This window comes from Dasypus novemcinctus, chromosome 7 (genome assembly GCF_030445035.2).
Source record: "Dasypus novemcinctus isolate mDasNov1 chromosome 7, mDasNov1.1.hap2, whole genome shotgun sequence".
Taxonomy (NCBI): Eukaryota; Metazoa; Chordata; class Mammalia; order Cingulata; family Dasypodidae; genus Dasypus; species Dasypus novemcinctus.
Window position 1 is genome coordinate 65,636,031 of NC_080679.1, and position 13,457 is coordinate 65,649,487.

General features: G+C 37.6%; 1 protein-coding gene across 4 annotated transcripts in view; it reads right to left on the reverse strand.

The window, feature by feature from the left end:
- PPP1R1C (protein phosphatase 1 regulatory inhibitor subunit 1C) overlaps positions 1 to 13,457 on the reverse strand; it is a 158,885-nt gene that overhangs the window by 65,186 nt on the left and 80,242 nt on the right. For 3 of the 4 annotated variants that reach the window (XR_009186537.2, XM_004476884.5, XM_004476882.5), the window contains exons 3-4: positions 11,457 to 11,494; positions 8,587 to 8,647 (exon numbers count right to left, since the gene is read on the reverse strand). Coding sequence is in view for 3 of the 4 variants with exons in the window: in XM_004476884.5 (XP_004476941.1) it covers positions 8,587 to 8,647; positions 11,457 to 11,494 (99 nt within the window). In the remaining variant the exon portion in view is untranslated. Of the gene's footprint in view, positions 1 to 8,575; positions 8,648 to 11,456; positions 11,495 to 13,457 lie in introns of all 4 variants that reach the window. The other variant, XM_004476883.5, reaches the window with a different exon arrangement.

Here is a 13,457-nt window from a genome sequence, read left to right on the forward strand (position 1 = left end):
GGACATAGTGTCTGAGGAGAGGAGATATGTGAAGTGAAGGAAAAACTGGATTTGTTAAAAAGATGTCAAAAGATAAACTCCACAAACCTGCCTGAGGCTGGTGCTAAATAAAAGTGAAAGTTGTAAATGGCAAGGTTTGACAACCTACATGGTTCTTAGAACCCGCCACTTCAAAACCTGTCTTTTCAATTCCCACTGGAATGAAAGCAGGACCCTGACAGGCATTTCCTTCTCCAAGTTCCTTTACCCTTCCTCCATCCCTTACAGGTCCCTCATTCCTCTGCTCTGCCAGGCTCAGTGGCAATGGAGAAGGAGTGCACCTGTGTCTTATTCCAGGGGTCGAATAATCAGAATAGTTTTCATATTCATGTTATTTATACATTTGCACATCGTGCATCATTTTACTGAAGAGATAGCAGAGACTTAGGTTAACTGGGTGACTTTCTGAAGTTCATGAATCTGAGAAGTTGTGGTGCTGAGGTTTGAGCTCTGAACACTTATGTGCCAAAGTCTATGCGCCTTCCGGTTGGGTTTATGGAACCACTATGATGAGCAGCCTTCCCTGATTTAAACATTATCCCTTCAGTTAATAGTACATGTTTTTTGGTTCTTCTTACACTCTCCTCCAACTCTGTCTCTCCTGTTTTCCAGCCATGTGGGATCTAAGGCCCCTCTCGATTTAGAGGTGGGATGGACATCGCCATCCCAGGGTCCACCGAGATGGACCTGTTGTGACTCTAGCAATGGAAGTAATTATATCATTGATGTGAAGATGATGGCCACGGGAGTTGCTGAGGGCAGGAAGAAGGAAGAAGAGGTGTGATTTGGGGCATTTTCTGGACTTGGAGTTGTCCTGAATGATATTGCAGGGACAGAAGCAGGACATTGTATAGCCTGCCATAACCCACTGAATGGACTGGGGGAGTGTGTGAACTACAATGTAAACTATGGTCCATGCGGTGTGGCAGTGCTCCAGGCTATATTCTCCAAATGCAATGAGTGTGCCTTACTGATGAAAGGGGATGTTAGCATTTTGTGTGATCTATTTATCTTTTTTAAAAGAAGACAACAATAAAAATAAATTAAAAAATAATACATGTTACATCCTTGCTACTGCCATCTACCACTCTTCAGAAGCCATTTTAGGCTTCTTATTTGGCTGGTTTTCTTTCTTTCCCTGCCTGGGTTATTCCTTATTTGCATTTATTGCTTTCTTAAAATGCTTTTTTATGAAAAAAGGCTGATTTAAGATAAAATATTAAGATCAGAGCCTTAGAGGGAAACAGAACTTAGGAGTTAAAATACTGCAACCATTCAAAGAAAACCTAATTGACATAACAGAGGAGCAACGTCTGGACATTGAAGTCATTAAAATTTTCTTTTACAAGAAATCCCAAAGAATGGAAGGAAGAAAAAGGTGTTTATCAGAAGTAAATGAAAACTCTGGCTTGCTATACATTAAGAATGGTAATATAATACTAATGGGTCCTGCTATGCAATGCCATTTTTCAGTCAGCTGCTGTGTTTAATGTTCAGACTTTCTTTTTAAATCGATAGCACTTGCTTTACTCTCTTCAGTAGAAGGCATTTGCCTTCCAGTAAAACACACACACACAACAAAGTGGGGGTGGAAGTGAGTCAGCCATTTCCTGTCCCATAATTCAAGCCTGCTTTGTTTTTCTGAAAACATGATTCAAGCATCCAACAATAATTTAATTGGCTCTTCTATAAATTACAGAACTGAACACCATATAAACACCAAGAAATGCATATGGGTAGTTCTGATAATCCTCAGAACTTTCCACTTAGTAATCATAAAGCACTATATTACACAGGGTAATAGAAAAGTAAGCCTGTTTTCTATGCAAACTTAAGCCTGTCATTCTTTTGCTTAATGTGCATTATAAATGTATGACTCATTTCAATAGATGAGGAAATGTGATCAGCATAAGATACCTGAAATACAAATGTTTTTCACAAGAGTGCCATGACATCCTTTGGTGTTAAGGAATGGAATCCTGGTAGGGTTAGTTGATTGGATAACTGATTGAATAGTAGCATTTGAGGGGTGTTGGTGTCATCTAGAAAGAGATACATGCTGCAGGACCTTCTTTTTCTCTTAGCCGTGCTCTGTTTGATATGCTCATTAAGAACTTAGATTAAAAAATATAAAAGATAAATTTATCATATCTATGGATGATATACAATTGAGATAAAAGAAAAGAGAATGGATGATAGAATCAGGTAAGGAAATATCATGACAGGCTGCTGTAACATACAGTGTGATCTAAAAGAAGGAGACTCAGATGAGATGACAGCAAAGTCTTGCTTTGTGGTTTTTAAAAAAAGAGATAATTTAAAACTGGGGAATGGATAGTGAATGATTTGGCTTAAAAGCAGCACACAAAAAGGCCTGCAGGTTTTTAATTTATGTAAGTACACTATTTGTCAACCATGTGTAGCTGTCAGAAACAACTGATGATATTTTGGATTGCATTAATAGAATAATTGTCTGAGTTAAATGAAGTAACAGGCATATTTGAAGTCTCCACTCTGGCTAGACCATACCTTAAGAATTAGGTTTATTTTGAATGATGTCTTACTGTAATAATATTGGCAAAGTTGAGCTTTTTTAGGAGATAAGGAATGAATGTGAAAGGACTAAATACCAGGCATAATTACAGTCTAGAATTTTAATTTGGAAATTAAGAAAATTAAGGATAAGACAAAGACCTGATCAATGTCTTCAAATACTTAAAAATTAACCACCAATAGTAACAAAATATATAACAAGAGCCCATGAGTGGGTCCTCAATATGGACAAGAGCTTTCTAATAGCCAGATTGCCCAGAGAGAAAGTAGTCTTTCCTCAGGAATTGGTTCATTTACCAACACTAGAGTACTGGTGCACTTTGTAAATTCACTTTTAAAAATATATTTATGAGCACTGTTTGCTTCATAAATATGTTAAATCCTATAGATATTTTAGTGAACAATGTCCACACTGGATGTCCTGCTATATAGATCACTTCTGGTTTAGTTGGAGAGACATACATTAAATAAAAAGATATATTGCATGCAATAAAAAAAGGATCTATAAATAATTTATAACTTGGATCAATAGAGATTTATAACTATAGGGAGTTTAGACAAGATGGTTAAGGAAAGCTTTTAGGAGCTAACCTTCAAATATAGATCAGGGGTTCTTAACAAGGGGTCTGTGAGCTTGAATTGAAATTCAGAAAATCATTATTCTTGTGGGGACACGTTGGTGCAGATGTGATATATTTATTAAATAATACACAGTATAGTGTGGACTCAGTAAGGAGCCTGTGGTTTTCACCTGACTGGCAAAAGGGGTCCATGAAACAAAATAGGTTAAGAACTTCTGATGTAGAGCTTAACTGATCAGTAGGAGTCAGCCCGATGAAGAATGAGAAAAAGGAAGGAGAACATTTTGGCCAAAAGAAGACCATATGCAAAAGCCCTGAAACAGGACACAGCTTGGTACATTCAGAAGCTGAAAGAATGCCAGTATAGCTGAGGCCCAGGGAGTGAGGGAATGAGAGGCAGATTAGGGTCATAGGGTAGTGAACTTTGAAAACTTCATTCTGCAGTAGGAATTTTTTCTAAGGGTAGTGGGGAGACATTGAAGGATTTTTAACCTAGTAAGTGACATGATCACGTTTGTATTTTTAAAAGCTCACTTTGGCTACAGTGTAGAAAACAATGGGAGGGGTAGAGAAAGACTGGAAGGAGGGTCACTAGTTATATGCGCGCAAAGAAAAGATTGTGACTAGAATTATGGTGGTGGCATGGAGGATGAGAAAAGAGGGTGGATGGGAAAGATACTAAGGGACTGCAGTCATTCTACAATACCTGGTGCTGGACTCCTGTAGAAAGTGAGGGTGAGGGGAGGGAAGGGAAGGGCAACTGGGGACTGCCAAAATTCTGGAGTTTTCACCTACACAGATGAAAATGCCATTTCCTGAGAAGGGAAACAGTGGAATAGAAATGTTTTTGGTTTTGGAGATTGAAAGCTCAATTCTGAACATGTTAATTTTGAGATTTCCATGGCATACCTACCTATGACACAAGAAAGGAATGTTAAGTGGGTGATTGGATATCCGAATCTGGTTAATCTATAAACCTGCTATATGAGAATCACCTGGAATTTTCAATTATCTGTTTCCATGCCAGGCTTAATATATGAAAATCCTCCAGAAAACAATGTAGTTTCTTGAGGTTAAAGGCAATAGAGAAAATTCAGTCATCACTGGATAGTTGCACCGGTTAACCTGTAAAGTTCTTGCCAAGTTTGAGTACCTATAATTCTATGAATAGAAAGATGGTCAGACCAAACTTAGTTCCTTCATTATTTTGTCAGTAAAAATATGCTTTAAGATCCAGGAAACATCTCTGAAGAAAGGAGTCAGATCCATTTCTTTCTACTTACATTCCCATGTTTGTATCATATGATCCTGCCACATTTCCCACAAACTTATCTAACAACCACATTCTAGCCAAAGGCAATCATCTAATAGCCAGTGGTCTATTAGGGACCTTCTCAAGAAACCAGCCCAACTGATGCACCACACTGGACAGTAACTAATTGACCAAATGAGATTTTTTCTTTGACCAGAAAAGAATGCAACAAAGTAAACATAAACAAACAAACAAACAAAAAAACAAAACAAGCATACAGGTAATCAGGAACACAAGAACAGAAGGAGTGTCCAGCAAAGATAATAAAAAGCGGAGTCACAGCATGGCTGTCAGAAGAGAAGGCTCAAGAGATAACTGCTTCTAAGGTGACAATTTGACTGGAATTCCCAGTTATTCTAGTTCAGTTATTCAACAATTGTCTGTCGGTTACCTACTATGTTTCAGGTATTGCTCTAGGTGCTGGGGATACTCAAATGAACAACACTGTGGCCATGGAAACCTCATGCCAGGTATGCCATGATGATTGTTCTGGGGAAAATTAGAGCTATAGAGACAGACAGTGAAATTAAAAGAAGCAGTTGCTGTGTTTCATAGGCCAGTAAGAAAAGGAAAACTTTCCTGAAGTGGTAGCATCACCTGAGCTACCCATGAGGCCACTGAGGAAAAAGCATTCCAGGCAGAGGAAGTGGAAAATGTAAATGGCCTGAAATGGAATGTGCTTTCCATGTTCAAAAAATAGCAAAGAAGTCCATGAATCTGGAACCCACTGAACAAGCATGAAAGGAGATGAGATCAGAGAAGGAGGTTTGGTGCCAGGTCTTTCAGAGATTTGTAAGATTAAATTTTACTCTGAATGTGATGGGAGGATGGGGTTTTGATTGGGAAAATGGCCTGATCGTATTTGTGAGTTAAAGGAATTATTCTTTTAGTGGAGAATAGATTGTGGCGAGGCAAGATGGAAGCAGGGAAACCAGTAAGAAATCTACTTCAGCAGTCCAGGCAAGAAATAAATGTTGGTTTGAATGAGAAAGCAGCAGTGGTGGAGATGAAAAGTGGTTTGATGAGAAATTAGACTAACAAGAGCAGGTGATGGATTGGATAAGGAAAACGAGTCCAGGATTATCCAAGGGTTTTTGTTTTCAACAGCTGTGGCAGTTTGATATTATTTATGAATTCCAAAAAGAGATACTGATTATGTTTGTAAACGGGTCTGTTCCTGATTGATTTAAATTCAAAGGCTTTACATTTACTTGATTAAATCAAGATTAGGGCTTGATTTGGCTACATCAGCAGGGCATGCAGGTTTGAGTCCCCACCCCCTTGGTAGGTGATAAAGCAGACTCTCACACAGAAGTAGACAGACAGAGAACATATACAGAGGAAGAGAGACAGCTCCACAGACACAGCAGAGGCCCCAGGAAGAGAGATGAACCATTTGCCTGACAGTTTACAGCTGACCTTGTGAAGAGACCAGAGCAGCTGAGCCCAGAAAGAAACGAGTCCTCCAGCCTACAGCTGAGATTGCAAGGAGCTGGGACCAGGGACCCTTAAGAGAGAGAGGAAGGCTGAACCCTAGCAGACATCACTGCCATCTTGCTTCAACACATGGCAACAGACTTTGGGTGAGGAAGTACCTCTTATGGTACTTTGAGTTGGACTCTTTAGGGCCTGGTAACTGTAAGCTTTTACCCCAAATAAATACCCCTTATAACAGCCAACAGATTTCTGGTACTTTGTATCAACAGCCCTTTTGGCTGACTAATAGAGCAGCTAAGCATGACTTACTGTGATAGCAAAGGAGCCATGGTTTTGGACATATTAATATTAAATTTGAGAAGCCTAATAACATTTCAATGAAGATGTTCAGTTGGTACTTGGAAATGGGAGTCTGAAGTTCAAGAGATACGTCATGATAACAGATATGAATTTGGGAGTCACCAGCACAGCCATCCCGGTAGTATGCCTAGTAAGAAGACTTCCTCAGCTTCATTGCCTCCCCTGGCAACTTCCTAGCAAACAGTCATTACAAGAAGTAACCTGGTTATGTCCGTTTCCTAAAACCTGAAGTAGCCATTAGTGCCACAGTAACTGAAAGAGAGAAAAACAAATGAGTTTAACAGAGAGGATATTTTTCTGTGGATTAGGGTGAATAATGTGAATTAATGTAATAGATTAACAGCATAGGTGGAGCCCAGCATCTCTCCCCTCCTGCCACTTTGGGCCCTGTACACAGTATCTCCTCACAACCTAGTAAGAGAAGGAAAGGAAGGATTCCAGCTTGTGGTGGTAGTGCCATTAACAGCTTCTATCAGGACTTCCTGAAGCTCTAGATGGCCTTCTATCATAGTGATTTTTTTCTCAGAGCTGTTAGTCTCTCCCAGAAAACTCTTTTACACTCAATAATTGCATGTTCCTCTGCAATTTAAAGAATTCTACATTTCAGAGCAAATGTTATTGTATTTAGTATCTCAATACTATTTCATTTGCTCATTCATCCTTCTCATAACCCAAGTTCCTTAATGTGCTCACAATTGTAACAGAGGTCACAAATGTTTTTGTCTTGAAATATTCATTTCTAGCTCTTATAGACAGGTAGATTGAATAAAACACACAGATTTAGGCTTCTCTTTTATTTTAAGCAGGAGACTTAGCTAGATACTTACTGGTTGTAAATGGGGACCTAAAGACACTCTGATAGCCTCTTGAAAGAATTACTGTCCTTTCTCAAGCCTTAAATGCATGACCAGAAATAACTGTCACTGAATGGCCATCTTGGAGGGCTTAACAATAGTAAGGTTACATGTGAAAATGTTAGATGACTAACTTCGCTGAATGTTAGGCTCTCACATTCTTATGCTATTTGAGAGCTAAATATAATGAAAATCATGAGCCCTTGGGGCCCTGATTTTAAGATTTTCCTTTAAAAATAATACTATATTCTCTGAGGACATGAGAGCAATATTTATTTAGTTAAGCTAACCCAAAATAGAACAGAGGAAAGTATTAAATAAGTGAACATATATCTTTCATTGTTGTCCATTCAAACCAAACCCATGTGCTTGAAAGCACAAAATCACATAAAATGGGGAAAATATCATCAACTTAATTACATTTATCTTTAAAGGAGGATGCTTAAAAATTGCCCTAGAATAAACAACAATGCTGACGATTGTATTATTTACTGCAGTCTTATGAGCAAACAAACATGGTGCTTTCTAGCTGCATGGGAAAGAAGTTTACAAAAAGTAGCTATTAATGTGTCCATTTATATCCCATCTCCCTGAAAAGGCTCCAAATCTAGACAGAATACAGAGTGGAAAATTTCACTCCCAATTTAGACATCTCTCTAGACTTCAGAGGAAACTGCTCAGCTGGCCTTTCCAGCAGATGAAGCTGAGCTGGGTAACAGCATGATGAACCACTGGGACAATGGCCCAAGTGCCTGGCTGGAACATGAGCTACTGGATTGGACTCTGAATCATGTCAGAAATATTTTTGGGGGAGAAATAAAAGAAGCCTTCCCTGGAACTGATTTTGGTCAAAATACTGTTAGACTTAGATGTTCTTTTAGCAGTTCCAGTTTAGGGGGAAGTGTTCTGGGGAAATGCCAGAATCTGAAACAGCATTCTTAGCTGTCATTTCAACAGCTGTTAAATGTAGAGCTAATAGCAGTTCTGTTGGAGGAGGGTTTCTAAAATCACTCCTACTACACGGCAATGAGGCAATATATAACATTAAATCTGCACCAAATTCGAGTTACACTGCTTTGCTTAAGCTGAGGGAAAAAAAAAGATAATCATCTGTCAACACTGAAAAGAATAATGAAAGTTTGGGGGGAAATCCTTTCAAAGAAAATCTGTGAGAAAGGATAAAAGGAATATTTTTTGTCATTATTCTGGAATCTCTGAATTTCCAAGCTGAGATTCTGAGACATCCCTAGTTACCCTCTTCCACCTATTTACCCTTGATGAAATTGAGATTTAAATGGATAAAGTGTTTTGCTAGAAGTCACACAGCTATTGAGTTGTAGAACCAAGACTAGAGCTAGCTTATGATCAAACATACCATCCTTAAAAACAGACAACCTACCAGCCATGAGTTCAAAACTCATGACAACCCAAAACAGTACCTGAACAGTACCTTTCATGGCAGGTGGTGTGTACACACTCTGCTTCCTTTGCTTAGGGGATGCATTCTGTGACTGTGGACAAAGAATAAAAAGTAAAAGTCCTATATTTGAAAAAATAGTACAGTGCCATCAAATCTGCCAGGAAAATAAACACTGTGCTATGCTTCAAACAACATTCTTATTTCCTTAAGTCATGGCATAGAAGACTAATCAATGGGAAATTATATGCATGTTCAGTAACATCAGAGATTTAACAGATATATTAAGCTATTGGGTCTATTTGACCATAAAACCCTCCATTCATTGCACTCTTGAAATGATTCCTTTTATTTTCTTCCCTAGTAACATTAGTTTATTTTTAAAGAAAAAGAGACATCAACCCTTTCCATTTGAAAGAAAAAAAGGAGTGCAGTTGTAGAGCTGTTCAGGAGGGATAATGAGGGTCTTTAGTAAGTAAAACCAATCCTCTTGAATTGGCATGCCCCATTTAATATCTCCATTCACATGGAATTACAATGTTGGGATAATAATCTTTACTATCGTCAAAAGATAAGCCCTTCCCTAACAAAACTTCTGTTTAACACTTTCACCTAAGCACATTGGATCAGGATTAAATTATTGAAGAAGGGATTTTGCATTGAGAAAAGTAGGAAGATATTTCAGAATAAAAAACACAGTTAATGACATAGAACTATATATGTATATAAATATCATAACTATTATAATAAATTGTATATATAAACTGTAATCTATACACTCAATCAGATTATGCCAAAGACTCCTTTTTAATAGTGTGCCAGTTTATATTTCAAGGTAGCAAGTGTAGGGGTCTTAATGAATTTCAGTGTTTAGAACAATTATCTTTGCTTGGGAAGGATCAAGTGTAAATGCAAGTACTTAGATACTTATTGTGGATTGTTGTAGGTTTTACATGCACATTAGAAAGAGCATATAGCACAGAGTCTGAAATAATCTAGAAAGTTGGAACTTGAGGCATCTTGTGCATTTTAAAGCTGAATTGCCCTTAAGGGGGCATCAAGATGATATTTATATGATGCAAAAGCAATCCATTAAAAAGGAAAAAATATCAACCAAACAGTTGCCAAATCCACATCAACCAAGCAAATAGTACAAGACTTTTTTTCTCCTGAATTGAATGTTCTGGCACCAGGTTCTACATAATTGCTAAAGATGTGGAAGATTGACATTTCTGGTGTACCACCACTGTATTCAGTCACATCTGGTTGATTCTGAGAAGTAATCACTTCCTGATTTCTTATATATTTATTTCCATGAGTATATCCAAACATCAAATGGAAAATTAACTCTACAAGAAAGTTTTTTTGTTTAGTAACATAGCGGTAAAACTTATTAAGTAATATAAATTGTTGTATATTTATTAAGAGTTTAGTTTTCAAAGTATTTCACATTTACTGTCTCACTAATATTTTAGAAAAAAAAATCTTGTAAGATATTATTTGGTAATTTGTCCTTACTAAGTTTTTTTTTTCTTTAATTAAGACAGTATGTCTATCCATGTAGCCACGGGAATTACTATTAAGTTCCCAATGCCTCATCAATATTTTTTCATTTCTGGTCTCACTATTGCTCCTTTCCTCATTTTCTATACAGTCGATGTTATCAGCTCCCCTAGCCTCCCCTGTTTCCTGTTTTCTAACTGAACTTCTAAATATGTATGTGGGGAATAGGAGGTGCAGTTTTCAGAGTAGCTGCTTGTAGCAGTTTGATATTATTGATGAATTCCAAAAAGAAATATTGGATTATGTTTGTAAACTGATCTTTTCCTCTGGGCATATTAGATTATATTGGATTCAGAGGTTTACATGATAAGGTAATTATGTCAACCACTTGTGCCAGTAGGGTGTTGAGTCCCCACAGATAAAAGGCATGGCAAAGGACAGAGTTAGGGGTTCTTAATGTTGGAGTTTGATGCTGGTCTTAAGCTGGAGCCCTGGGGAGAGAGACAGAGTCATTTGCCTGGTAGTCTTCAGCTGACCTTGTTGGAGAGAGGCAAAGCCTAGAGAGCCTCATATTCTACAGCTGACCTTGTGGAGAAAACAGAGGTGCTGAGCCCAGAGGAACCCAGGAAGCCTGAACCCTCACAGATGTTGGCAGCCATCTTGCTCCAACACATGGAAATAGACTTTGGTGAGGGAAGTAATTTATGCTTTATAGCCTGGTATCTGTAAGCTCCTACCCCAAATAAATACCCTTTAAAAAAACTAACCAATTTCCGGTATTTTGCATCAGCACCCTTTTGGCTGACTAACACGCTGCTGAATTTGAATCTGGATTTCTTTCTTGGTGAACCCTTTGGATATGGTTACTCAGAATTTAGAGGACCTCAGCTCCCTCACACTCTGTACTCAGGGTCTGCTCATGGCTCCAAACACAAAGAGACACTATAAGAATTGTCTGCCTCTCAGCTTTTAGCTCCAGGATTCCAACATTGCCTGGCCCCAGACTGTGAAGGTCAAATACAATGTCACTAAATTAGTAATATCATATCTTACTTCTAAAAGCAATGTCTTACTTTTACTTCAAGTTTTTAAAAATCCAAAAGTAAAAAAAGAAAGCCTCATCTTAGATTTGTAAAAGCAGATTATATATATTAACAACTTAAAATATTTCATTGCTTTCTGCCCTTTTAGAATTTTGCAAGGGGTTTTAGCATTTCATAGATAGAGACTCAAAATAACCTAGAGACAGAGATTTTGACACCATTGTACTGTTTGTTTAGTCAGGAAAAACAAATTTAAAAGATTTGCATCTCAGTAATATTTATATATCATGTACCACATCAACTCAAGCTAATTGTGTTTTAGTTGAACACAGTTATTTATAACATAAGAAAACTTACTTCTCCTTGTGTGTTGGTCACCCTCTTGTCATCTATTTCTGCAAGAGAAGTAGGTATAATTTATTAGCAAGGTAATGTTCCTCCTTATAATATGCACATTGACGTTTGCAATGACAGTTAAAGTGATTTAAGAATTGTCTTATGTTATCTGTGGTTCAGTCTAACAGCTGAGAGGAAGTTGGAAGCAAAGGAAGGTAAATTTTCTTCTGAGATAGCCTTCCCACAAACGTTTTTTAAAGATAAAAAAAAAAAAAAGAAGAAACAACAAAAAAAAAACAAACCCTGCTGAAATACCATATTTCCCATCTTCCAGTAGTTCAGAAAGGGGATCAGGGAAATGGGTCAGTCTTGGAACAACTATTGGTGTCACTGAGGTAGGCTGAATTGTTTACCCCAATTTAGGCATATTCTTATTCTTAATCTGTGGTCCTATGGGTATGAACCCATTGTAAATAGGACCTCTTGAAATGCTATTTTTAATTAAGATGTGGCCACCTGAAGTAAGATGGGCCTAATGCAGATTCCTGGAGGCCTTATAAAGAAAAAGCCACAAGGGAGAAGCCAGATGAGTCAGTGGAACCCAGAAAAGAAAGGAGAGGACGTTGTCTGATGCAAGAAAGGGATACAAGCCAAAGAACCTCAAGGGTTGCCAGCACCAGCACCAGAATATTACAGACTTTGGAGAGAAAGCATTGCCTTGTGATGCCTCAGTTTTGGACTTCTCCTAGCCTCAAAATTGTAAGTCAGTAAAATCTTGTGTGTAAGCCAACTCACTGTGTGGTATTTGTCATAGGATCCTGGCAAAAAGACAGTCATCAACCTCACAGTGATATGGCATAAGCAGCCCTCTCCCCTCATTGATATCCTGCTGCTGCTACCACTGTCTACCGACTACCACCTCTGTCAAATTCTTCAGGTTTTTCACTAACCAGAACAAACCACCTTTCCACTCGGCAGCACCCTCTTTTGTATATGCCCCTGGAAAGAATCAATGCTTTGTGAGAAATAGTTCTTAGGACTGCTAGAACAACTTCTACAGTCTGTGTAAAAAAGTGTTTTTCCAGGGGCATGAAGGAGAAATACACACATTCTCCCCTTTCACAGAGGGAGAATGTTCTGACTGGACTGATTTCCTGCTTCTTCACCTATGTTGTATGGATGTAGTGATTTTTCCTTTTGGTCTCTTAATTGGAGTACCCTTTCCTGGTTCACATGCCAGTCCCCAAAGTGAGAGGCTAAGCCCATGATCCAAAAATTGAAGGAGGAGTTCATTGAAGAGTATCTACTTAAAGACAATGGTATAGATTTATATTTATTGACATGAAAAGATATACTATATAGAAGATTTTAAAACTATGCGTATGGTATCTTTATTTTATAAAAGATAGCTAAATAGATGTAGGTAAATGGAAAGATGATAGAGAGGTGCATATATATGCATAGAAGGATATGTATCAAAATGTTAATTGTAGGTATTCCCTGGTTAATTGAATAACATATTCCATTTTTTTCCTGTCTGAACTATTTGCTTTTACTTTTATAATGAACTAGTATTAATCTTGTAATACAAAACTATGTATGTGTGTATATATATATGGATATGGATATGTATTTACATATGTCTGTCTCTTTCTCTACACACATCCATATATTAGAGAGAGAGAGAAAGAGAGAGAGAGAGAGAGATTTCTACATAAATCCAACCATGCCTAAAGTTAACAAAAGGTCAAAATGGCCAAGCAGATGGAATGAATAGTGTATGGAATGATTGTTTATTCTAATCTGATATCTTAGTTACTATATTTTAAAAGTTATGGAAACTTCTACTAAGTTCTACCTCCCATGTCTATGGGAGGACAGACAGGGAACTATTGACTGAGGATGTCAATCACTAGAAGAATCTGAACTGAACAGGTCTACCAATGCAAAATATTGTGTCATTATGTTTTAATTAATATTAAATATGAGGCACTGTAACAATGTATATATTGTGATCCATTG